A 26293-nucleotide genomic window follows, 5' to 3' on the forward strand; every position below is an offset into this window, starting at 1 on the left:
TCCAACTTTCTTTGCTGTTAGCTACTTACATGCAACAGCCACACGGATTCTGCTTCATGACATAATCCATATATTTTAAGAAAAAGGTAACTCCAAGGACACAGTCATCTTAGCTCTTAATTCTTTCACTACTTACAATATTTTTACCAAGATATTCAGCTTTTCAAGTAGAGTGCTCTTTCTCTGAAGAAACTATTCAAAGTTTGCAGCACCCATGACTCCTTCCACAAGAGGGCAACAATTAAGGGTGGACGGCAGAACCTTTTTGGGGGGTGGTTGCTACTCTTCGTTACAAAATTTTTGTTTGTTCATTTTCATTGGAAAAAGGCTTTGCTGAATGTAATTCGCCTTTCCAATAACACAGCTCTTCCTTATCTCTCTACACTGTGTTTAAACAAGCACCTTGTCTAAACTCGTCTTAACTAGGCTAACCTCAAATCCTTGTTCATTTTATTTTTTTATTTTTATTTTTTGTAATGTTTATTTTTATTTTTAAAAGAGAGAGAGAGAGAGAGACAGAGCACCAGGCAGGGGCAGAGAGAGAGAGAGAGACACAGAATCTGAAGCAGGCTCCAGGCTCTGAGCGGTCAGCACAGAGCCCCATGTGGGGCTCCAACCCACAAACCACAAGATCATGACCTGAGCCAAAGTCGGATGCTTAACCGACAGCCACCCAGGTGCCACCCTTGTTCATTTTAAAATGAGAATCAGATTTCCTGCAAAATCTCTGCCTAGTCAAAATCAAAAAAATTGTTTTAAATTAGAATTTACATTCAGCAAGAAAAAGAGAAGCCCACACAGGGCTTTATGCCTCCAAACATGTCTTTACACCAAAGGCGAGGAAGGCATCAATGCATTCAAGGGTCCACCTTGGACAAAGAGTAGGGCAAAGGGAAATGTGCATAAGAGAGTTACCATATTCTACAAGAAGGAAGGGCCTGGGGCAAGTAAAACTGAATAGCAATTGTTCTTTAAATTTCAGAAAAGCTCTCCTGTAATCTGAGTTGGGTGCTATTTACAAAGCATTCTGAACAGGAGGGCCGACCAGCTGGTTCTAAGCCTGGCTATGGAGAAGGGAATATGTAGCCCCTCTTATCACGTGAGGCTAAGCCAACCTTTGCTGACCCCCAGAAAGCCAGTTTTCTCCTGCACCCCACAACACATGCTCCTCAGATCCCAACCACCCACTCACTCCCAAGCCCACAGCCTCCTTCTGATCCCCAGCCTAATCAGTGATCCTTGAGGGGGTGGGGATCAGTGCGGCTCAGCCCAGGCTGTGAACTTCTAACCCTCGGAGCATTCTTATCCCATTGTGATAAAATCCACGGGGGCTCAACAGTTTAATTCTTCCACGAACACTGAATGTATACCAGGTCCTGGGGGAGGGAGGGAGAGGGAAGGAAGGCAGCGAGTCTGGGTTGTACAGAGGACGAAGTCCCTGCTCCCCAGGTCTAGTTGAGTAGCGATCTATTGGATATGAAACCAAAAATAACACCAGATCGAATGAAGTCAATGAAATAATAGTGCAAAGTGCTCAAGGGATCAAGAGGAGAAAACAATTCATTCCATAATGGGGAAAGGAGCCAAAGGGAATGAGGCTTTCCACAGCAGAGAAAGGGAGGGGGCAATTTTGGCTGAGGGAACAGCCTTGAAATGTAGGCTGTATTTATAGACCCTTTTTAGCCTCCTGGCGAGGCTACAGGGGAAATTCAATAATTTGATGGGAATGAGTTGGACACCGAACTTTCACATCAAATCCCACCATGGAGGGCTTGGGGGGCTAGTATCCTCCTTGTTTCATGGAAGTTAGGCATATAAAAGTATTTTTTGAAAAGAACTTCAAAAGAAGATTTGTCTGGCTAGTGACTTCTTTGGAATTATAGAAGGGAATCACAGATAATAATAATATAGTAATAATAGCTACTGATATTTTATCAAACTGGAAGTGATTTAGGGCATATATAGTCTTTTAGAGCTGAAGGAACTTTAAAGACCAACTCATCCAACTCACTTATTTTACAGAGGAGGAAATTGACGCCCAGAGAAAATTTCTTGTCTCTGATCCACAGCTAGTAAGGGGTAAAGCAGGGTTGGGGCACAGATCTCTTCCTTCTTAAACCAGCTTACTCGCCACCAAAATGTGTCAATCTGCACCGCTCCCGGCTGTATTTCAGAGAAGAAAAATCAGTAATGGGAGTTTAAGAGGTTTGCCTGAAGTCCCACAGCCCCCGGTGGCTCAGATGGAACCCAAACCTAGGACGTTGAGGACAATGAGTCAACGTGCTCCTATAAACATTCTTACTGAAATTAAACCCATTCACGAGGGACAAAGCACGAGAACGAAGAGTGAGCGTGGCGATTAGAGCCCAAGAATGCATGCTTCTCCAATCATGACCCGGGTAAGAAATGCAGGGGCTGTAAGGGGTTTGCTTTGCCTCAGCCGCCCGTGCGGCTTCTCCACACACACGCCAAGCTGCAGGGAGCTCTCTTTCTTCACCGAAGGCTTAGCTGCAATATGGTTTAAATTAGACATTTCTTGCCTGAGTAAAACAAATCACTTAGGTTATATGCTGACAAAAAAGGAACAGTCTGCATGCCTGGAAAGCTTAGGGGGAATTAAATTATGTGCTGTCACTTCAGAGTTGTTCCTGTCCTCTCCACCACCACCTCTCGATTGCCTGCAGGAGTCCTGGAACCTTGCGTGCAAGCTAAGCCATAACCCAAGGCTTAATATAAACTTGGGCTCTCAGGTCATTGGGAAATAACAGGTATATCCGGTTGGGTCTTTTGTGCTTGTCTGCACGCAAATTAAAAGTATTAAAAGTTCGTGCAAAGCAGAATTCCTCGGAGCCTCTGATTAGGGAGAAGGGAGGATGCCTTGGAAGAGAATTCTCATACAATCTTCCTGTTTATTTTTGCAGGGAATAGGAGATAGAGCTTGTTTATGAGAAGTTCACACCTCTGGGAGGCTGAACTCAGAAGGGGCGGGCTGTGGAGGTGGCCTCGTGCCAGATGTCTGCTGGGGAGCAGGGCTCTGAAGGACTGCAAGGCAGAGCTTTGAAGGGGTTTAGTTTTCATAGACCTTCCGGAGGAGGGTTCCGGTGGGAGTGCCAATTCCCACACTTGCCCCGCTGGTGGCAACAATGGCAAGATGGCTTATGGGGGCGGGGGGCAGAGTTGGGTTGGAGGAGGGTCATTGGAGGGCCCTGAAAGCAAGGGGCCATACGCCCAGAGCTGTCACCTTGGCTCGTCACCTTCCTCAGTCTTTGATGACCCCAATACAGTTCGGCTCTGGGGTCTCCAAGAGGGTGGTTAGAGCTGGAAAGGGTGTCTATCCTGTCCCCATGCATCATCCACTGAAAAGCAGTAACGTTCATGTTTCCTGCCCTCAAACTTTGATTTTTCTCAATCAAGAGGTTGCCCACTTGGTGTGGCTGGGTGGTGGGAGAGAGTTTCTGGTCTGGTAGACCTGAATTCAAATTTTGGCTCAGCTACCGCAGGAGCTGTGTGACCTTTGGCTGATAACTCTAACTCCTCCGGCCTTGCTTTGTTTGTCTGTCGAAAAGGGATTATGGTTAATAGTTACCTGAAAGGGTTGGTTGTGAGGGATTAATGAAATGATTTCTGTCAAGTCCTTGGCATACTGCCTGGCTCAAAGTGCTCAATAAATGGTAGCTCTACATTATTAGTAGTATATTATTACTGTTGCCATTGTTATGATTGGCAGATCCACTATCCAAATAGCTGCTGCATTTCAGGTTGTGGCTCTGAGGCCCTCGCGGTCCCACAACCGAGCAGGATCCGTACCCCGCCCCCCCACTTCTGCCATGATCTCCTAATGCCTCATTCAGACATCACCTGGGCTCTGGCAGCAGAGATTGGGGGATCACTCTATCTCTTCTTCCTGTCCCCACTTGGTGGTTAAGGTGCATCGTCGCAGCCAGACCCCTGGGGATGGATGGTACTTCCGGGATAGCCCAGCCTGGCTGAACACGGTTGTTGTCTCCAAGATTTTCCTCCTCAAACCAGTAGCTGGGTCATTGCTACCTCTGAAATTGACCCCTATTCCCACCAACTTCCTCTATCAAGGCCATAGTCGCCTCGATATTGCTTGGGTGGGGAGACACTCAAAAGAAGAATCACACTTTTGGGGCACCTGGGTGGCTCAGTCAGTTAAGCATCCGACTTCAGCTCAGGTCATGATCTCGCAGTCCGTGAGTTCGAGCCCCGCGTCGGGCTCTGTGCTGACGGCTCAGAGCCTGGAGCCTGCTTTGGATTCTGTTCTCCCTCTCTCTCTGTCCCTCCCCCACTCATGCTCTGTCTCTCTCTCTCAAAAATAAATAAACATTAAAAAATTTAAAGAACAAAGTAAAGAAAAGCACACTTTTAAGCTTAGACAGTGGTTCTCAGAGTGTGGTCCTGGGACTCCTTGGGAGGGTGGGTGGTCCCTGAGACCCCGTCTGAGGATCCACAAGTTTACAACTATGGTCATAGGATACTCTTTGCCTTTTTTTCCCTCTCCTTCTGTCACGGTCCTTTCAGGGGCTGCATCACATTTGGGATCACAACAGACTGAAGGCAGAATCAGATATGAGTATTCATCTATCTTCTGTTAAGTCAGAAATAAAGGAAATTTGTAAAAATGTAAAACAATGCCACCCTTGCTAATCTTTTTGCTTTTGGAAAATAAAGTTATTTTCCCTAAAAATGTTATTTATGTTAACATAAATGTATTGGGTTTATTCTTTTCCAGTGAATAAATATTTTAAGTTTTGTTGCATTTTCATTTCTAAAATTGTAAATATTGGTAGATGCAACTTAGATCGAACAATAGCTTTTTGGTTTCTACAGTAATTTTTTAGAGTATGAAGAGGTCCTGAAAAACAAAACATTTGAGAGGCACTGAGCTCAGATTTTGGCACTGGGATCTATGAAATCATCCCTTTGCTCACTGACTTCTAAATAAAACCATCATTTCTGGGGATTTGGAATAGTGTGAATTTTATGGTAATTTCAATATAATGGCTTCGAGTGTAGTAGATCTAGTCATGAAACCCATGTGGAATCTTCATCCCAGCTCTCTGCATGTTCCAGCCACTGTTTTAAAGGAAGAGTTTCTAGGATCTCCCAAGACCAGACTGTAAATTACAGAGGTTAAATTGTGCAGGGCAGACACCAGGGGTAGTCTCCACTGGGAGGGGAGGGACAGGGTTTGAATCGCATCCCTCACTGGAACCAAGATAGTTTGCCTGCTGGGGGTCTGGCCCCCTGAAGGGAGTCAGCTCTCCTGGCAGGATGGGGGTGGGTGGAGAGGCTTGGCGTCACCCAGGCCCTCAGCAGCCATAATAGGGCAGAAAAGTCTGTACTCAGCATACAGTTAGGAGGGAGGGGCTTCTATAAGATTCCGGAAGATAGGCGAAAGTTAGTGCATCTTTACTGCTGGGGTATGGATGAGCTTTGCAGCCTGCGGCCCTGAGTTCAAATCTCTGCTCCCTCTCTTGCAATCTGTGTGACGGTGGGCAAACAGTTCACTGCCTCTGAACCTTAATCACCTGATATGTAATGTAAGCTAAAAGCAGCAATACTTTCAGGAGGATGAGGAGAAGTAAATGAAACAGTAGATGTAAAGCATAGAAAAAAGTTCCTGGCACCGGCAGGGGGGGGAGATTAGCTCCCTTTCTTTCTCTGTCCCAACTCGCTCTGTGGTGTTAGGCACCCTAAGAGAATAGAGGGGCATAAACCACAGACTCTCACTTTATGACTGAAACAGAGAAGAGGATCATCCTCCTGAGCCGGACACAGTGGCACTCCCAGTTGGTGTGTTTATTCCTTGTTCGACTAAATGATATGTGTAATTGGGTTTCTACCTCTCTGCTCTGCCTCGGGTATGGTGCTCAGGGCCCAGCAGTGAAAGAGAACAGAAATGAGAGCTCCTGGTAGTCTGGATGCCTCATGTGTGCTGGCTGGGGAGGTAGGTTTCTATCTTACTCCATAGCCCCAGGTATTCCTTTGGCGGGGGGCGGGGGGGGTGGGGAGCCTGGAAACTCAGGGCTCGGTCACATTCTTACAGCGTCAAGTCCCTGAAATAATGAACAGACAGCAAGGACCCAGACAGCACAGTCAGTGATGAGAAGCCCCGGCCACACCTGAACAAACTAGAATGCCATGCTTTCAAAGCCCAGAAACGGATGGGCCCCTCCTTCCTTCTGCATCCAAACCCTTAAAGTGAACAGGTCGCCAGGGACTGACTCAGCGCAATGGGAAGAGGAAAATTGGAGGTTAGTCACCACTAAAGTACACATTATTGACTTTAACTTTGCAATCTGGATGGGGGAGCATTCTGGACAATTTTCCACCCCCTGGCCTTTAAAAAGGGGGATGCTGAGAGCCTCCCCGCCCTGCCTTCTGGTTCTGGCTCCTGGAGTGGCCTCAGCCTCTTCAGTGTAGTTGTTAGCTGTGCCCGGGGCTGCAGGTCTGGGGCCAGGGTCTGGGGCCCGCTTTGAGCCACACCTGTAACGTCGGAAAAGAGGGCCGGAGCTTCTGGGAAGCTAGATGGCATGGTCTCATTTGCACAAATCGCTGGGAGGTCCCTGGAGTTCTCTCCCACTTGGACCACATGGACTGGTGCTTTCTCAACTTCCCTTGGCAGGGAATTGCGTGAGTGTCGTCCCGGAGCCTCATCACCGCAGGGCTGCAAAATATTCACAGAAGCCATGGTGGGACTGGCCCAAAGCCGAGCTTAGAGGGAAAAAAAAAAAACAAAAAAACCTAGCATGGCCTTGCCCAGAATCTTTTGGGAACGTGGCCTCTGCCTGCATAAAGACCTGCCTCTGCACTGGGGTCCTGAAGTGGAGCACGTCCAAGGTGGGGTGACACGAGGTGAGGGAGAGACTACTGCTCGGCTGCCATCCGCGAGCTGGAGGAAAATGCCAACTGGCTATTGGTGCTGAGCCTTTCTGCCAAAAACAGATGGCTCTGAGGTCAGCCTTCCAAAGGCCTTCTAGAGGCCGCAGCGAATGGCCTCCGACAGAAAAAGGACACCTGAGCCCCTGCAGGGGCTCAGACAGTGTCAGCTCCTTGAGTCCTCGCCACAACTCTGTGAACGAGGTACTGGCATCATTTCCAGTTTTCCCCGAGCGTCACCTGGGCCCAGAGCAGTGATCTGCAGCAACCGGAGCCAGATTCTGACGCTGGCCGGCTCTGGGAAGGTGCCGGTAGCCACTCAACAAGCTGCCTCAGAAACACAAGGAGCAGGTGACTCACGTCACCCTAGGCTTTCAGAGGCTTGCAGGTAGCTAAGGGCGTGTCGCCCTGGGAGCCATCACACTGAACCAAGAAGACCACGTCTTGGGGCGCCTGGGTGGCTCAGTCAGTTGAGCGTCCTACTTTGGCTCAGGTCGTTTCGTGGGTTCGAGCCCCGCGCCGGGCTCTGTTCTGACAGCTCAGAGCCTGGAGCCTGCTTTGGATTCCGTGTCTCCTTCTTTCTCTGCCCCTCCCCCACTTGCGCTCTCTCTCTGTCTCTCAAAAATAAATGAAATGTAGAAAAAAAAATTAAAAAAAAAACCACATCTTTATCCCTGCGAGCTCCAAGTCCTTGCGTGACTCAGATTTTACTGGAAAGGGGTAACGGCTTGCTAGGACTGGGAGTAAACGACAACAGCAGCAGTAATAGTAATGGCTCTTGACAGTTCACTGTACCATCAGCCACGCTGACTGGTGTCCTCACAATATCTCCTTGACTCTTCACAAGTACCCTCTGTGGCTGGGATAGTGTTCTCTCTCTTGCGCAAACGTGGAGATGTGGGCTCCGAAGAGTTAAATAACCTGGCCGAGGTCACTGCTTATAGATAAGAAAGCCTGGCCTCACACCCAAGAGTGCCTGGCCCCAGGAGTCGAACTCCTAATAGTGGTGGCATGCAGGCTTTACTGCTTTTATATATAAATATATAATATATATAATATATAAATAATATATAAAATATAAAATATAATAAATATAATAATATAGTAAATAAATATATAATATATATATTTTTAATGTTTATTAATTTCTGAGACAGAGGCAGAGCATGAGCAGGGAAGGGGCAGAGAGAGGGGGAGACACAGACTCCAAAGCAGGCTCCAGGCTCTGAGTTGTCAGCACAGGGCCCCATGCGGGGCTGGAACCCATGAATCATGAGATCATGACCTGAGCCAAAGCCGGACACCCAACCGACTGAGCCACCCAGGCGCCCCAGGCTTTACTGCTTTTAATCTCCTTGGGAGGATTAGACAAACCCGGCAGGCATTTGGGCCTGTGCCCAGGGGCCTGTGAAGAATTGTCATCATCTCAGAGGGGACATCAAGGCACACCGAGGTCGCTCTCCCACCCTGGCTTCTGTGATGTCTTCCGTAGGGATGTGGAGATCCAGAATGTTCCCCACCTCTGACGTTTCACGGACTTTAATCTGGGGATTTCCCTCATCGGTCAAGAAGAGGTGACATCTGCATGCAAGCATGCGTATGCTTTAAAATCAGGAATAGGGCTGAAAGACAAGTAGTAGTTTTGTTTTGTTCTCTTCCTACATTTGCAAAGCTAAATTAAAACAATAGGGCTTCATATTTTTATTTTATTTATTTATTTAACATTGATTTATTTTTGAGAGAGAGACAGAGACAGACACAGCGTGAGTGGGGGAGGGGCAGAGAGAGAGGGAGACACAGAATCTGAAGCAGGCTCCAGGCTCTGAGCTGTCAGCACAGAACCCGACACGGGGCTCGAACCCACGAACCGGTGCTCAAACCCACGAACCGTGAGATCATGACCTGAGCAGAAGTCAGATACTTAACCGACCGAGCCACCCAGGGGCCCCAATACTATACAATAGTTTAAAAGCATCAGGTAGATCTAGACTGGCTGTTGTGGCCACCAAGACAATATTAGGTGGGGAAAAAAAGCCACAGAACAGTAATTCTATGATCTCCTTTGTATTCAAATTCACACATAGGTACAAACACATGCACATACAGAAACAGAAGGTGCACGGTTCCCATGGTTCCATCTGAGAAGGGGTGGGAGTGTGGGCTTTCCCATCTTCCTGCACGTTCTTATATTCTGATTAAATCATTTGCAGCAAGAATGTATTTATGTACTACGTGTGTGTGTTTTAAGAACTTCTATCTGACCAAAACAGAAAATATACTTTACATATATATACATATCAAATAAAAATATAGCATATAGATCCCTATATCTGCTCCTAGTCTCTGGCCCCCAGGGTCAGTGAGAGTTCAGCATGGCCTCCATGAACTGGAACACTGTCTGAAAGCCCTAAGATGCATTTAATAGGAATAAATGCAAATCTCACTTTTAGTTTTTTAAAAAATCAATTGCATAAATGCAATTAAAGACTCAGAATAGAATCAAATCTTAAAATAAAAGATGAAGACTTTGCTTGATCATAAGTCTTAGTATGGGCATAACAGTGGGATGCAGATTTTTAAAATAGTCCCCAAACCTTAGTTTGTATTGAAAGAAACACTGTGTGTCTGGTGGGAAGTAACTGTGTCCCCTTGTGCTAGACAGGCTGTCACCTTTGGCAGTATCGTGTTCAGCTGCAGGGACATACCTAGGCATATTGAAAAACTGCATTGTCTAGAAGGCAGAGATAAGCTGGATAAAGTTCTGGAAACCAAGTTATTCCAAGGATGATGGAGGCGACTGGGGTGTTTCATAGTTGGTGGAGGGATGTTTCAGTGGCAGCACAATAGCCATCTTCAAACATGTGAAGGGCTGTCGTGTGAAAGGGAAATTAGTTTTGGTTTATGTCTCTCCAAAGGGTAGCTCTAAGTTCAGCAGAAGACAACAACGTTCACTCCACATTCTTTCGTAACACTGGGAAGAAACTTTCAACATCGAGAGCTTTCTAACCAGAGCAGTCCAACCACAGGAACAGGCGACAGCTGAGAAATGACCACTTCCTTGGTAGAATGGGAAAATCCTGTTGGGGGTCAATGGTCAACAAGCCAACGTACAATTATCCAACCCTCGTGTTCCCTTTCGGCAATGTGTAGGGGAGGAATAACCACTTGAGTTATTTATCTACCAATTATTTTCTTCAGCCTGGATGTGACTACAGTTCTTGACCTGAATTTTTGTTCCTTTGTGGAAAGAGAAGAGAACATGTGAGGGAATACAGATCTAACCCTAAAAACTAAGAGGTGAATGGAGTAAAAGAAGACTGGGATCTGGATCCTCAACCAAGAATCTATTCCAGATTGGGAAGCTGTACCAATCAGCATGGCTATGGCTAGATGTTGTCAGTTAGCTGAACCCCACTGCACATTTCTGTTTGCCTGTTTGTTTGTTGTACTTTACTTGCTGTTGCCTTATGCATTTTCTTGGTAACCTGGTAAATATTCATTTTTTAGGAAACAAAGATGAAAAACCATATCCTTCACCTGCCTAATGATTTTCTCTGCCCGATCAAAGGGTTAGGAAATTTTAAGTTGTTTTCTGTTGACCAAGGAAGGTAGTGGACAGCAGGCTTAGTTCTACTGTCAAAAGGGTGAGTTTCAGGAACTGGATGGGGTGATAGTCAAAACTCAGGGTACAAATGTACAGAAGCAACCCCAGACCTTGGCGTCCCTTCCCTTCCTCTGAAGTCATCACTGTCCTGAGTTAGAGGCTGCTTCACCCCACAAACACTGAGCAGGAAAGTCCCGTTGGGTGGGAGCCCATACTGATTGCCGAGGTTATCTGTTAGCTCCGGCATTGGATATTTTGCTCCTTTGTCTTTTCTTAGTTGTTCTAGCTCTCTGACCCCTTTTCTTGCTCTCTTCACTCCTCTTCTCTCCTCTGCCTCTCACTCTTTATTGTCCCGTGAGAGAGAAAAGAGCAGTAGGAGGTGGGGAGAGAGGGGGACGAAGGAGATGGTGGTAGCTTGAGGGAAGAATGGAGGTCTCGGAGGGAATGCAGGAGAAGTGGGATAAGAGTGGAGCCAAGGAAAGGGGGAAGGAAGGAGAACGGGTGAGAATAAAGAAGGAAAAATGAAGAGCAAGGGGAACAAAGATGGCGGAGAAGGAAAGAAACCATAGGAAGCATGAAGAAGCAATCTGAGAACTGCACCCCTGGCTACTTTTATGCAGCGCAAAAAATTTTAAGTGGATTGTCTCCTGAAAACAAGAACACAGTGAAACCAAGGGCAGGAGCTGTTTACATATTATGTTCCTTTTATCTTCAAAAAGAATTGGAGGAGATCATAGGCCCAGATACACTTAGAGCATTCAAAGAGTGAGGGCAGCAAAGAAGGGAAGGGTCAAATCAGCGCTGAGGAAAACCATTCCCGTGGAGCACAGATTTTTTCTTAGCCCCTGGACTCCAAGAAAACCATATCAGATGAAGGACTCTGCAGGACTCATCAGTCCCGGGTTATTTTCACTGTCCTTTCTTATAAGAGACTCTCAATAAAAACTGAGAAGACATGTAAGATCGTAAGGTTACAAAGATATTTCTTTCCCATGCTCCTAGTTTTTATTCTTAGTAACTTTTAACTTTTTCTTGAGTGTCTTTTAATTTTGATACTATTTCAAATTTACAGACATGTGGCAAGAACATCACAAGGAACTCTCATTTACCCAAATTCTCCAATTAGGGACATTTTACCATGTTTGCTTTATCATTTTCCATTCTCTCTCTCTCTCTCTCTCTCTTCCCCCCCACACCATCCCCCGCCCATCTTTTTGCCTTGAATTGTTTGAGACTAAGTTGCAAACACTGATGCCCATTTACTTCTAAACACACATGAAAGTATTTGGGTGGGAACCCGGAACAATACAGGGTAGCTTTGTGGCTGTCACTGATACCAGACTATAGGGAAAGAGCTTAGTGGGGCACTCCATTTGGAAGGGGAGGAGGGCTAAGAAACTTGCCTTAAGCTGCACTGTTTTCTTCGGTTTGTTTAGGCCAATAAAATCAGCAAAATCTTCCAAAGCAGTTTCTTCCCACGCTTGACATGGAATTGAGAAAACATTAGTTGTTCACATCAAATTTTAAAAAAATGAAAGGGGAGATGGTTTTGGTAGGTAACGCTCCTGGCCCCACTGTCTCATTCTAAGAGCTCCGAGGACCACTACTACTTAATACAAAGGCAGAGGATCCGGACAATCATTGCCAGCATGCACAGGGCTTTGTTGATCCTAAAACACACTTAATTTTTTTTAACGTCTGTGAAATTAGAATATGTCTTATTAATCAGTGGCATCATTACAAATGGCAGCCCCCACCCCCGCCTTTATATTAATGCATAAAATAACAGTGCATCCCACCAATGATAGCTTCTGAGATTCGATGAAATGAGATCGATTTTTTTTTTCTTTTTTTTAGCTCTATGCTTCTTAGCCTGTGTATTACCAGGAAGAAGGGAATAGAAGGAAGTCAGGTGGGGCACAGGATTTGGGTGTGAACTCCTAAGAATGCTCTCAATTCCCAGCATGTGATGTCAGCTTCCTACTGCTGCTCCCTCTGCCATATTCTCAGTTGCCTCGGACACCTGGTACATCTCCCGATCTCTGTTTCTCTGCCTACTAGCACGGGTCTGATTACTGATTCTTGCGCATCCCCCATGTCAAAGGCTTGCCAGAGACTGTTTCTTCTACTCCACTCTCCTCTCAGGGCCTGTGTATATGTGTGCTTGGAGGGGCTTGGAAGAGCACAGGGTTCAGCCACGAAATTGACACGGGGATTCTGCTAAAGGGAAAAAAGCCCATCAAGAAAACCAACCTCTGGGGCGCCTGGGTGGCTCAGTCGGTTGAGCGTCCGACTTCGGCTCAGGTCATGATCTCGGGGTTTGTGAGTTCAAGCCCCGCGCTGGGCTCTGTGCTGACAGCTCAGAGCGTGGAGCCTGCTTCGGGTTCTGTGTCTCCCTCTCTCTCTCTCTCTGCCCCTTCACCCCCCTCTCTACCAATAAACATTAAAAAAAAATTAAAAAAAAAATAGAAAACCAACTTCTAGCCTGATGACATAAGGGTCATTTCCTGGCTATTGGCTCCAGGTGTAATGCATCTATCTGATTTGCTGATTTAAAATGATGATGATGATGATGGTGGTAGTGGTGGTAATAGGTTTGGGGTATATCCCTCAACCCATAAGGGAGTAATGGACAGAAGCGAGACACATGAGGACTGAGGGGGGCTTTTATCTCTGGCTTCCTAGCGTGTTCCCTCTTCCCCCATCCCTCTTCTCCTGATACCTGACCCAGACCATTGGCCACAAAGGTGGACATGTTGGAGTCCTTCCAGGACTGCTCATGGCCAGCTTTCCTAGCACATAAAGAGTCTCCAGAACATAACCCAACCGGACACCAGCAAAATAGGGATTGGGGAGAGCAGCCCCACGTCCTTCCATCCTGTAAGGTACCACGGTTACCCTTCCCTGTGCATGAGACAGTACATTCCTGTTCTGTTTAAACAAGCTTAAGCGGGATTTCTGTTCTTTGGAATCAATACAATACAATCTGCTTTAAACTCTCTCTCTAGCTGAGCTGTTCTTTTTGAAAGTTATTTGCACCAAAACAATTCAAGTTTGAGATTTGGGCGGGGGCTATTCCCATACCCTGGTTGTTGACTGAAAGGAGATACCAGGCCTTAAATCCTACCGGCTTTGGTTGAGAAGTTTCGTGGATAACTAAAGAGCCTGCTGGGGATTCTCACTAGAGGGTGGGCCCTACCTTGGGCTGGCCACTTTGGATTTACCCTAGGTCTCTGTCAGGTACCAGCTGGGTCCTCTAACAGAGGTCTCTATACCACAAAGTCAGAGAGAAACTGAGGCCTGCAAATTCTGAAGGTGTTAGTAGAGCCAGTCATTCTGGTTTGTCATGATCGATAAGGACCTGTCTTTTTGACAGCATTGGCTCAGCTGGTTCCTCTGTTATTTATTTATTTATTTATTTATTTAGTACGTAAGTACTTCCCACCCAGTGCAGAGCCCAATGTGGTGGTTGAACTCACAACACTGAGATCAAGATCTGAGCTGCGATCAAGAGTGGGACGCTTAACTCACTGAGCCACCCAGGCACCCTGGTTCTTCTGCTTTTTTAAAGCATGTGCTAGAACAAGAGCTGAGCCCAAGGCACCACAGCTTGGAGGCTATGCTTAAACTATGTGCTATGGCAAGAAGGCATGCATCTAGGGGCACCTGGGTAGCTCAGTTGGTTAAGTGTACGACTTCCGCCCAGAGCATGATCTCACGGTCTGTGGGTTCAAGCCCCCGCATTGGGCTCTGTGCTGACAGCTCAGAGCCTGGAGCCTGCTTCAGATTCTGTGGCTCCCTCTCTCTCTGCCCCATCCCTGCTTGCACTCTGTCTTTCTCTTAAAAATAAATAAACATTAAAAAAAAATTAAAAAAGAAGGCACGCATCCAGTTTATCTAAAAACTATACAGCATTATTCAGGAATTATTAACCGGTCTTCAGAACAGCCTTGCGTTCTACTTTTGAAAACAGTAATTTACTTGGTTTAAAGGCAACCTGCATTTGCTCTGCTTCCCATAGAGATACTGTGCTAGAGGCTTTCGGGAATGTTGATAGCTCAGAATTGGCATTAGCCCATAGACAATTCCCGTCTACTAAATTAAAGCCTACTGAGAGATTGATGTGTTCAGCAGTCTAGAACTGAATTATTAGGCAAGGGTCTTGCTAAAGCTGAACATCATAAGGTTATGAAACTCATTTCCAAGGATGTGTAGGCCAACACAGCTCTGAGAAACCAATGCTTACTTACCCAGTTGCTCAAAAACCACCTCATCAGGGATCTGAGTACTCCAGTATAGGCATGAAGTCCTTTTCAGAGGACCTCTCAAAAACTACTGAATGGAGACTTTTACAAAAAAGTGTTTTCTTATCAGGTCAGATAGTTTATTGTTGGGTTTCAGTCTCTCACAAAGCTTGATTTTCAGACACCTCTTTATGCTTCTTTAAAATTTAACCACTTATTTCAAGGGCAGCTATGAGGCATAGTCCCTAGGCCTCCCTCATTCAAAATCCATTTAATTGCAAAAGGTGACCACACTATTTCTTCTTTGTGGTCCTCAGAATCCTCACTTTGTAAACAAAAACAACCATTTAAAACAACTCTTCCAGCTGATTTTTTTTTAGTGTTTATTTATTTTTGAGAGAGAGACACACACACACACAGTGCAAGCAGGGGAGGGGAAGAGAGAGAGGGAGACACAGTCTGAAGCAGGCTCCAGGCTCTGAGCTGCCAGCACAGAGCCCCATGCCCGGCTGGAACCCACAAGGGTGAGATCATGACCTGAGCCAAAGTCGGAGGCCCAACCGACTGAGCCATCCAGGCTGATTTTTTGTTTTAAAGGCAGGCAGGAAGCCTTTTTTTTTTTTTTTTTTTTGTTATATCTAAGGATTTCCTTCCACATAAACTTGTATTGATGGATCTGGAAAAGGACTCGGTGGCTTCACATTCTGGTTTCACCTCTTGATAGCAGGTAAGAGGTGGGGAGGGGAGAAAACCATCCCACGGGTCATGCAAGCATTTCAATCACTTTCTTGAAAACAGGAATCATTTAAGATTATACTGTATGGCTGTAATCGTATTTTTACAGCGTGTGTGAGATCTTGGTTAAGTCACATAACCTCTCTGAACCCCACATGTGTAAACGGAGACACAATAGAACGATAAAGATTCCCAGCACCCGTAAAACTCAAAGCTCTGGGGGTGTCACGTGGTAAGCACTCAACTTTGACGCGGCCACTTGAAGATCCCGGAGGCCCGGAGATACAATTCCTACCTGGTTAACCACCAGCCGTCCCACCCTTCCCCAGCCTGGCAGAGAAGACCTTTTCTCTCCAGGGTCTTGAAAATGCTCGGTACCAGCCAGTAAGCAAGGACGCCTCGGGCCGGGGAAGCTACCGCGGCCCCAACGCCTGCGGCTTCCCCTTTGAAGCAAGCATCCCCATCTCGCACTCACACGCGCTCGGGGCACTGGTCCGCCTGCCTGACCCGCCGGGGTGCGTGCGCCGCGCTGGGTGGTGGCGGCCTCCACCCATCCCTGGGCCGCCGCCCCCGCCGCCGCCTCGGCGGGGCAGGTGCCGTGAGAAGCGCCGAGGGATATGACCGGAGACGACTTTCCAGGAGCCGCGCACGCGAGGCAAAGCTCCGCACGCAAGGGGGAGGCGACTGCAGAGGAAACTTTTCAACCCCATAAAGTTCGCAGGCGCGCGATCTGCCTCCCGCTCCTCCTCCCCCTTCTCCCTCCCCCCTCTCTCTGCTCCTCGCCCCCCTGTTCGCCCGGCTTGGCTCGGCGGCGGCGCTCGGACTCAGCCAGCGGGGCCCCGAGCCTGGCAGTGGGCGGCGCCACCTGGGGTGGGGGTGGTGGCTTGCTGCGCGGGAAACCTCGCGGCCAGCTGCGCCCCGCCAGCGCTGGCCTTTGTGTGCTAAGGACGGTCGGGGCCCCGGGGCCGCAGCCCCGCGTCTTTCAGGGATTCTTGATCTCGCCGCCCGAGGTGGAAGGAGAACTTTGCGTTACAAAGGGCCTCATCCGAGGGGCCGATTTGTTTGCAAGAACGTTAAAATAAAATAACTAGGGAGGCTGTAAGGCCAGCCGCCACCACAACCCGGTTTTCCATGTTCCCAAGCTGACAGGTTCCCTCTCCCGGCCCGGGGGCCCGAGGATTCCGAGCGGGTTTGTCTCGAGAACCAAGCTCAGTCACCGAGAGGGGGGTGGGGGTGGGGGTGAAGGTCGTGCGCTCCGGGAGGGAGGCCTGCTCCCCATGGAAAATGCCGCGCGACCGGCAGGTTCTGTCCCCAGCGCGCTTCCGGGAAACTGCACCTTCGATCGGGAGGGACTGATTAAGACTAGTGTTCTGGCGGACGGGAAGTTCGTAAAGCCAGGGCCGTCGGGGAGCGCCGCGAGCGCCTCGCGTGACCTCCCGAGCGCGGCGACCCAGGACTTGGCCCATCCCGGCGCCCCGCCCCCCGCAAGCCCCGCCCCCCACCAGGTTCTACTCCGCTACACACAGACCTTAGCAGCCAGATAGGAGGGGTGGCGCGTTCGGATCCTCTGGCTTGACTGTGTGCAAACGGGCCACACCTCTGCGACCCCAGCTGTCAGAGACGAGCGGGGGGCGTGAAGGCTAGGAGTTGACTCCACTCGTCGACCCCAGTCTCAAGTGCGCATGCTGTGAGAAAACCCCAGCTCTGCCGAGGCCCCAGGTGTAGCAGGGCTGGGCAAAGCGCTGGGCACCCTTCTCGGTCCTCATCCCAATCCCAGCGCCCCTGGCTCGGACGACACCTAGAGGCTCCAGAGTGGGTGTTCAAGCTCCCAGAGCAGCAGGTGTCCAGGCGAGGCCTCGGACTTCCTGGAGACGTCTTGCTCTCCACGAAGGCTCCAGCCCTATTTCGGACCCGTCCATCCCGCGCCGCTGGAAACCGCGCCACCTCGCAGGTCAGTCTATCCACGGAGCCGCCTTCCCCCGGCCTCAGGGGGAACTGAGAAGGGAACCGAGCGCCTCCGCCTTGATGCCCTTCGGGTTGTCCCCGAATTGCCGGAACCGCTACGAGGAAGGGGTTGGGGTGGGGACGGACAGTCCGGGTCACTGAGAGGACGCGCTCCTTCCCTTCTCCTTTGGGGAATGGGTTTGGGATTCGGGAAAGGCGCGTCCTCTGCTGCTTCCCCAGTGAGCCCTCCCTGACCTGCCCCACGCCGGACCTCCTCTCTTCCCAACAGCGCGAGGGAACCCGACGCCTAGCGGGTAGGGGCGTGGGGCGCCCGCTCCTTTCTCTGCACACCTGAGTGTCACGCCTTCGCCCTTCTCTCTCCAGTATGGTCACCGGCCTCGGTCCCGACGCTCCCCTGCAGCCGAGCGCGCTGTCCACCCAGCAGACCACGCTTCTGCTGCTCCTGTCGGTGCTGGCCGCGGTGCACGTGGGCCAGTGGCTGCTGAGGCAGCGGCGGCGGCAGCCGGGGTCCGCGCCGCCCGGCCCCTTCGCCTGGCCGCTGATCGGAAACGCGGCGGCGATGGGCCCGGCGCCGCACCTCTCGTTCGCGCGCCTCGCGCGGCGCTACGGCGACGTCTTCCAGATCCGCCTGGGCAACTGCCCGGTGGTGGTGCTGAACGGCGAGCGCGCCATCCGCCAGGCGCTGGTGCAGCAGGGCGCCGCCTTCGCCGACCGGCCGCGCTTCGCCTCCTTTCGAGTGGTGTCGGGCGGCCGCAGCCTGGCTTTCGGCCAGTACTCCCAGAGCTGGAAGACGCAGCGGCGCGCGGCGCAGAGCACCATGCGAGCCTTCTGCACGCGCCAGCCGCGCAGCCGGCGCGTCCTCGAGGGCCACGTGCTGGGCGAGGCGCGCGAGCTGGTGGAGCTGCTGGTGCGCGGCAGCGCGGGCGGCGCCTACGTCGACCCGCGGCAGCTGACCGTGGTGGCGGTGGCCAACGTCATGAGCGCCGTGTGCTTCGGCTGCCGCTACAGCCACGACGACGCGGAGTTCCGCGAGCTGCTCAGCCACAACGACAAATTCGGGCGCACGGTGGGCGCGGGCAGCTTGGTGGACGTGCTGCCCTGGCTGCAGCGCTTCCCCAACCCCGTGCGCACCGCCTTCCGCGAGTTCGAGCAGCTCAACCACAACTTCAGCAACTTCGTCCTCAACAAGTTCCTGAAGCACCGAGAAAGCCTGCAGCACGGGGCCGCCCCCCGCGACATGATGGACGCCTTCATCCTCTCCGCGGGGAAGGCGGAGGCGGCCGAGGGCTCGGACGACGGCGGCGCGCGGCTGGACATGGAGTACGTGCCGGCCACTGTCACCGACATCTTCGGCGCCAGCCAGGACACGCTCTCCACCGCGCTGCAGTGGCTGCTCATCCTTTTCACCAGGTAACACCTCCAGGAGGCGTGGGCCGGGCCTTCCTTTCCTCCCCTGGAAAAGGCTAGAATGTGCTGAGGTCGCGACGGACGCCCAGGGTTTGGGCAGGGTTTGGGGTTTCGCGACAGGTCCCCGTCTCTCGAAGCAGAGATCGCGGCCGGAAAGCGCAGCTCGGGAAGGCAAGGTGCGGGCTGAGACCGCGCGCGCGGCCCGCGTCTTTGATCTTGTCGCCCGCTGCCTCTCCAAGTGGGGACACATTTGTGAGAGCCCCGAAAGGCAAGATCTTTTAAGTGTCTGCAGATCAGCGCCGATGTCTGCCTCCCTGACACAGCAGAGGCAAAATTGGCACGCTTCCGAAAGACAGGGTAACGGGTAAATATGTTCAATAAACACACGAGCCTGATGGGCTCAGCCTGTCACCGGCGCAGATCCGAGGCCGCCCAGCCCCGGCGCTGCAAGCCAGCCGCGCGTCCGGGCTTTGTTCCCGGGCAGAGGAAGTGCTCGGAGGCCGGCCCCGCCAACCGTGAACCCGCACGGAAGCTTTAGGAAGGCGGCCAGAAACTAGCGGGTTGCGCTGGGTTAACGAAAACGCCGCGCTAGCAGTGTGAGAAGTGTCTGGGTAAAAAACCGGAGAAGCAGTCACTTTTACCGAGCGCAGAGCAGCGTCTCGAAAGGCAAACACGGTATCCAGGAGGCGCCCGCGGACGGACTTTTCTGGTCCCTGGGCCAGGCTTGGTTTGCGAGCCGGTCGGCAGTGCCCACCTTGATTAAGGTCGCCGACCTCTGGGAAGGAAGCCCTGCACGCAGGAAGCAAACAGGTTGCTGGCATAGGGTGTTGCCAGACGTAAAAACTAAAAATAAATTCCACATTGGACATACTTCTACTAAAAGATTAGCCATTGTTTATCTGAAATTTAGATTTAACAGAGCAGCCAGGTTTTGTGGGCATCTCTGCTCCAGAGGCAGATGTCTCACTAAAGGCAAATTTTGGTTGCCTTGAGAGAGCAGAAATCCTGGTTGTGCCATTTCTTGGTGTGCAAGGAAGTGGTGGTGGTGGGGGGTTGCTGAATTTGTTGGTAACCCAGAAATTGGAAGGCAAGAAATTGGAAGGCAAGAAATTGGAAGGCAAGGAATTCCAACCCAGAATTGGAAGGATTCTTATTAGAATCCTGCAACCTGTGTGTCCTTAGACTGTGCAACTGCTTTTATAAATTGAAGTTTTTGTATATTTAAAATTTCTTTTCAGCATTAAGGCCCCAGAAAAGCTATGAGCAATGAGCAAAAATCAAAAAGAAGTCCATAACAGATCAGGAAGAAGACATCCCAAAATGAGAGCAATGGGTCGTTTGCACCTGCCATAAACATTATCTTTAGAAACTGCCTTTTTTTTTTTTTTTTTTCCATTAGAGATTGAATTGGGCAGCAAAAGTAAATAAAACAATTTTGGAGTCACTTTCAGTTCAATGTAGCTGGTGAATACGTTTTTCTTCATTTTAGCGAAGACAGTAGGACAGGGGTTGGCAAATTACACTGCTCATTTTTGGGTGTAAGTTTTTTATCAAAATACAACCATGCCCACTCATTTATGTATTGTCTATGGCCGCCTTCATAGCGCAAGGCAGAGTTGGCTGGTTGTGACAGAGGGTTTGGTCTGCAAAGCCTAAAGTATTTACTATCTGGCCCTCTATGAAAAAGTTTCCAGACTCCTGAAGTATGCTATTCATGAAGCAGTTTTTTAAATCACCCATAATTTCATCCCATACATGCTTGAATTATTTTTCAGAGATGCAATAATTATTTACTTTATTTTTTAACTTCTGGCATTTTCACTTATTGTAATGGACATTTCCCCATCTTTTAAACTTTATTGTAGTGACTTTTGATGGTTACCTAATATTTTTGCCGTAATAACACCATTATATATAATCGCTTCTTTTAACATTGTTGACTGCCTTTTAAAAATTTTGACTGTTGTTGTAGTCAGATATGTTTGCACCTGTCGTTTCCTGCACATACATTTCTGGACATGGATTACTGGGTTTAAAAAAGGAGTGGGGAGGAGTTAACTCCTATGCATCTTGCTTAGTGCTAAGATTTTGTTTTCCAAAAGGACAGTACTATTTGTATCGCTGACAGTGAATAAGCATTACAGCTTGTACCATAATCCCTTGAACACTGGGAATTTTCTTTTAAATTTAGACGATCTGTACCTTTGTCTGTTGGGATACCAGTTTGTATGAAGTGACGGCAGTGTGTCTGCTGGAATTAAAAGGAAGGTGTGTGTGTTGGGCGGGGGAAGGACCCGTTTGGGGGGCTGCTTTTTTATTTGTATGGGTCCTGGGTGGTTTTGCCACTGTAGATTTATTACCCCATGAAAACTTTTTAATGATATTTTCTTACTATTTGTTTAAAGATAAATATATTAAAATTATATATTAAAATATTCTCTTTGACCTAAACTTTTTTTTTTTTTTTTTTAATGATTTTAAAAGAAAGGAAAACATTTCCATGGGCTCCTGAAAAGTATTGTGGGTCCTTGGCATGGTCTGCTGTGCCTCATGGAGAAGTTGGCCTTGTCTGTTTGGAGCTTTTTCAGGCTGAGAAAACTTAGACTTTTTTCGACTTACAGTAGGAAAGAGCATTAGCCATGTGAGGCTTATTATGGGAAATAGAGCTATTAATTCATCCATCCCGTAATTTAGTGAGAAATTAGGAAACCATTTTAGTTTTTGTGTGTTTGTTTGTCTGGAAATGTTAATTCAGCCACTGATTCAGACAAAGAAAGTGGAATTAAATTGTCATGTGCTTTGTAGATGAAAGAAGAATTACTTTTCCCCACTCATTTTCTCCTTCTGCATTAACAACCAAACAGGTATCCTGAAGTGCAGGCTCGGGTCCAGGCAGAACTGGATCAAGTCGTGGGTAGAGACCGCCTACCCTGCCTGCAAGACCAGCCCAACCTGCCCTACGTCATGGCCTTTCTTTACGAAGCCATGCGCTTCTCCAGCTTTGTGCCCGTCACCATTCCTCACGCCACCGCCACCAGTGCCTCCGTCCTGGGCTACCACATTCCCAAGGACACGGTGGTTTTTGTTAACCAGTGGTCCGTGAATCATGACCCGGAGAAGTGGCCTAACCCAGAGGACTTTGATCCAGCCCGGTTCTTGGACAAGGACGGCTTCATCGACAAGGACCTGGCCAGCAGCGTGATGATTTTTTCAGTAGGCAAACGGCGGTGCATTGGGGAAGAGCTTTCCAAGGTGCAGCTCTTTCTTTTCATTTCCATCCTGGCTCACGAGTGCAATTTCAAGGCCGATCCAGACGAACTCCCGAAAATGGATTTTGATTACGGTCTGACCATTAAACCCAAGTCATTTAAAATCAACGTCACTCTCAGAGAGTCCATGGAGCTCCTCGATAGTGCTGTCCAAAAGTTACAAGCTGAGGAGGACTGCCAGTGTGAGGCCAGAAGCAAGCTGGAATGTTAGAAGTACTCAGGTTTGGGGGGATAGGGAGTAGAATTTTCTAGCTCCTCTGTGTCACTTTCTCGGTTAGCCTCTAAAGTGAGCGTAGACCAGCTGACCCCCAGATGATGTGCTTCACACATGTGTGCTCAGACGAGCACTGGGCTACGCAGGAGCTTCTAGAAGAGTTTTTTGAATCAAAGAATGAAAGGGTCCAAAGAATTTTTATGCATAAATCAAGGGCTGGTAACAATAATTTCTTGAGGGAGCATCCTTTGGATTTAAACACACGTAAGCATAGACACAAATGACCTGATGAAGAAGTGTTTCAGTAAAAATGCCTTTGTGGGTGAGATCCAAGATTGATGTTCTGTGTGCTGAGATCTGGTCCTTAGAAAATCACATTAAGCAAAGTTTCAAAATATATTGTTGAATACACAGAGGCAGATAATTTCAGTATAAGCCATGTGATTGAAGGTGATAAGGGAAAAGTAAAGACCAGAAATTCCTTTCTTCACCTTTTCAATAAAAAATAGTTTAGTTAAGCTCTAGCGCCTATGGATGGATTTACCTTTTTGCCTACCGATATGCTTTCTTTTTTGCAAAAGTCATAAACTCATTTGCTTACAGAGAAATTTAATAGTGGCTGATTTAGTGATTATAGTAAGTTTCAGTGATTTATGATGAATTTTAAAGTGTAAGTTGTTCAGCTGTAAAAAATTCCAAGCCGAAGTCATACCTCTGTTGGTGGCCAAAGTACAGAATTTCAGTTATGAGCAAAACAAACAAAAAACCAACCAACCAACAAACAAACAAAAACAAAAAACAAATCAACAACAAAAGATTTACCAGCCCAGCTAAGCTTTAAATGATGTGATTATAATGCACTGATGTCATTCAGTCTCGTACTTTAAAAATAAAGTCACCAAATACTATTCAATACATATATAATTATTCATAAGCAATATGTGTGTTATCGTATCATTAAATAGTATTATTTTTGTTAAGTAAAGTTTGAATAATGTTTGTCTTTCCAAAAGAAAGACCAATCAAAAAGTTCGATTCAACCAATTTTGGCTCAGATACGGGAAACAAGCCTGTTTCGACATCATGAAAACCAAGTTGAAGCAAAGTCTGTTCTCTGATCCACAACTTGAATGAGAACTGAATAATTTCAAGATTGGGTCTGTACGATGTGTTCCTTATTATTTTACAACATATTTTCTAAAATTATATCCGCAATCCAGAATCGCCTTGTGAAACTGACGTAGTGAATATGCCATAATTCTAAACTCTTGGCATGCTTCAATTTGAATTTAATCGTAAAGCCATTCTGATTGTTGAGTTCCAGTCGAAGTTACTGGAAATACGGCCATTATTAGCCTGTGCAAGGCAGAGAAATTTAACCAGTGTCTGCCTGATGAATAGTGAAAAATGCAGTGACTTATCTGGATGTTCTCTTTATTAGAGACCAAGGGAGAAACTTCCCATCATAACAGACCTAGTTTTTCTTTTAAATGATGTTTTGGTTTTTTTTTTTTTGTAATAGCATTCATGTCTGTGTTTGGAAAGTCAGAATCCAAAGGTAGTCTTGGGAGGCTGTTTTGAAGATTCCATTATGTTCCCGTGGAGCTGATCAGATCAGGCGGGCTGTTCAGGATGGTCAACCCAGTGAGTGGTCACTTTGGAAACTGTGAAAACATAAAGCCTGAACGAAATGTATAGGTTCTGTTTATGTAAGGATCCTAAAAACGGAAAAAAAAAAAGTGCTGGAAGATCGGAGGAGTACAAAGTGAAGGTTAGAGCTTTAACTTTCATTGCATGTGGACTTCAGAGGAGACATGCAGTGTCCTGAAAGCTTGCTTTTCCTACATTGTATGAAGATCTTTGGAATCTTTTCATCAAAATTGTAAAAGAGGAAGGAAGGAGTGTTTGGCAGTCGTGTGGAGGGGTGGTGAGAAAAACGAGCGAGAAATGAAAAGGAAGAAAAATGGTTACGCATTTCCCCACGCGTTCCACATTAATTTGCGGCACAAAAGTTGAAATACGAACATTTAGAAATAAGATACTTTGTGGGCCAACGTTAAATCCCAAGTAGACTTTTAAGAAAAATCTACAACACAGATCTGTTTTGTGATTTGGAATTATTTTGTTAACAAAAATTTCATGGAATCAAATCTCATAGTGCTGCCTCTTGAATATGGAGAACTGTGCCAGTTATTTTTAAAGGCAACTAAATTCAACTGTAGAGGTCAGGCTTACCCAATGTGTTTAAGTTTTTTTTTGTCACCAGCTATTCCAAAACGTCATCACCCCCCTTGCCCTAAGCAAGGCTGAGACCATGCCCTAGCCCGCTGACTCTGAGACGTATGGTAGCAAAAGCAATCGTGTGCTGATCTGGACGCCTCATTAAGTCAACCAAATACAGATGTGCTGTGATCTTGTTTTGTGTGTGTAGGCTCAGTTCATCCAACAATTTTGGCAAGGGAAAAGCTCAGCTTATATACGAGGAAGTAAGGTGGGCTCTTGGAGGTTACCTGGCTTATTTAATACAGCCTAGTTGATTGTATATTTTATAACCTCGTTAAAGGAAGGAAAGCAAAACCAAAAATAAGCAAAAATAACCACACTTGGTTGGAGACTACGATAATGAGGCTACTGGCTTAATCAGAAAACCTTATTTTATTTCCTCCGGAGAAAGAATCTATTTGCTGGTCGCCATTGTAGTCAGAATATCTGCTCCAGGTTATTGTAATAAAGTATATTGTTTATTAAATGCTTCCTTTATATATGAAGCTTTGACGTTGTAAGAAAATTGCTTTTTCTCCAAACAGAAAGATGTCTCAGGTTTGTCTTGTGGGTTATCAGAAAACTTTTTTTTTTTTTTTTTTTTTTCCTGAAAGCTCTCATGTCTCAGAACTTAGCCTTCACCTGTGAAGTGTTATTATGGCCTTAACATTTCCTTATTAGATCTATATTAGATCAAATAGTTGCATAGCATTTATATTAATTGGTATGTTCTTAGCTATGATACACAGTGTGATACTTTAGTAGATGTTTATAACTCTATGATAGCTTTTTAACCATTTCTTATTTTTCTATTTCATCACTTATGCTTTTAATATGTACAGAGCAACTATAACACATAATTGTAAGTGAAATCCATTTTGGGGACACAGCATTCATATGTATCTTTTGCTGTTTGATATGCCCAATTAAAAGCATTCTGTACCTGTAACTGTCTATAACAGGACACCATTGTCCAATAATAAAAATCACTTTCATAATCTTGTTATGAAGTTTTACTTTATGTTGTAGCAAATATAGCCTAATGTATCCATTCCAACTACTACTTGTGTTTGAATTAAAGTGTTGCATTGTGAACATTTTATCTGCCCATATTACGTAATAGGCTGCTTGCTTTTTTTTTTTTAAATAGGCTTTCAGCGTTCAGTTTCCTACCAAATTCCTGATCTCTATGTTTCTGAATTTATGAGACCCAACACAGAAGTTAAAATTCAATTCAACAGCAAACACCTAGCAAAGTGGGAGTTAATTTTTAACTAAAAAAAATTTTTTTAACGTTTTATTTTATTTTTTGAGAGACAGAGAAAGCACGGGCAGGGGAGGGGCGGAGAGGGAGGGAGACACAGAGTCCAAAGCAGGCTCCAGGCTCCCAAGCTGTCAGCGCAGAGCCTGTCACAGGGCTTGAACCCACAAATGTGAGATCATGACCTGAGCTAAAGTCGACGCTCAACCGACCGGGACACCCAGGTGCCCCGAAGGGTTTTCTTTTTAATTCGGTTGATACACATTCATTCATTCATTTTGAAGGCACATGTGCCTTCACTAACAAATACATCTCAGGTCCAGTAAAAATAGGGTGGATGAGAGCATTGTGTCACATACTACGTGGAAATATTTTCTGCTGCCCTTTTTACCGGGTATAAGATGTGACGTCACAGGGCCTCTGCTGTGA

The 26293-nt window shown here is 47.3% G+C and overlaps 1 protein-coding gene across 1 annotated transcript; it reads left to right on the forward strand.

Annotated features, from left to right (window-relative positions):
* Positions 1 to 17362: 17362 nt before the first annotated feature.
* Positions 17363 to 25312, forward strand: LOC102950579 (cytochrome P450 1B1). Its single transcript, XM_042982141.1, has 3 exons — positions 17363 to 17437; positions 17815 to 18861; positions 21723 to 25312. Exons 2-3 carry the CDS (start codon positions 17816 to 17818, stop codon positions 22336 to 22338), a joined length of 1662 nt encoding a protein of 553 aa, XP_042838075.1. The 5' UTR covers positions 17363 to 17437; position 17815; the 3' UTR covers positions 22339 to 25312.
* Positions 25313 to 26293: the final 981 nt, after the last annotated feature.

This window comes from Panthera tigris, chromosome A3, assembly GCF_018350195.1.
Source record: "Panthera tigris isolate Pti1 chromosome A3, P.tigris_Pti1_mat1.1, whole genome shotgun sequence".
Classification (NCBI taxonomy): domain Eukaryota; kingdom Metazoa; phylum Chordata; class Mammalia; order Carnivora; family Felidae; genus Panthera; species Panthera tigris.

What these genes read in the sequence shown, in the direction of transcription:
- LOC102950579 (XM_042982141.1), top strand. Translation starts at nt 17,816, where the DNA reads ATGGTCACCGGCCTCGGTCCCGACGCTCCCCTGCAGCCGAGCGCGCTG. An exon ending in CTGCTCATCCTTTTCACCAG is followed by an intron (nt 18,862 to 21,722) that starts GTAACACCTCCA and finishes ACAACCAAACAG; the next exon opens with GTATCCTGAAGTGCAGGCTC.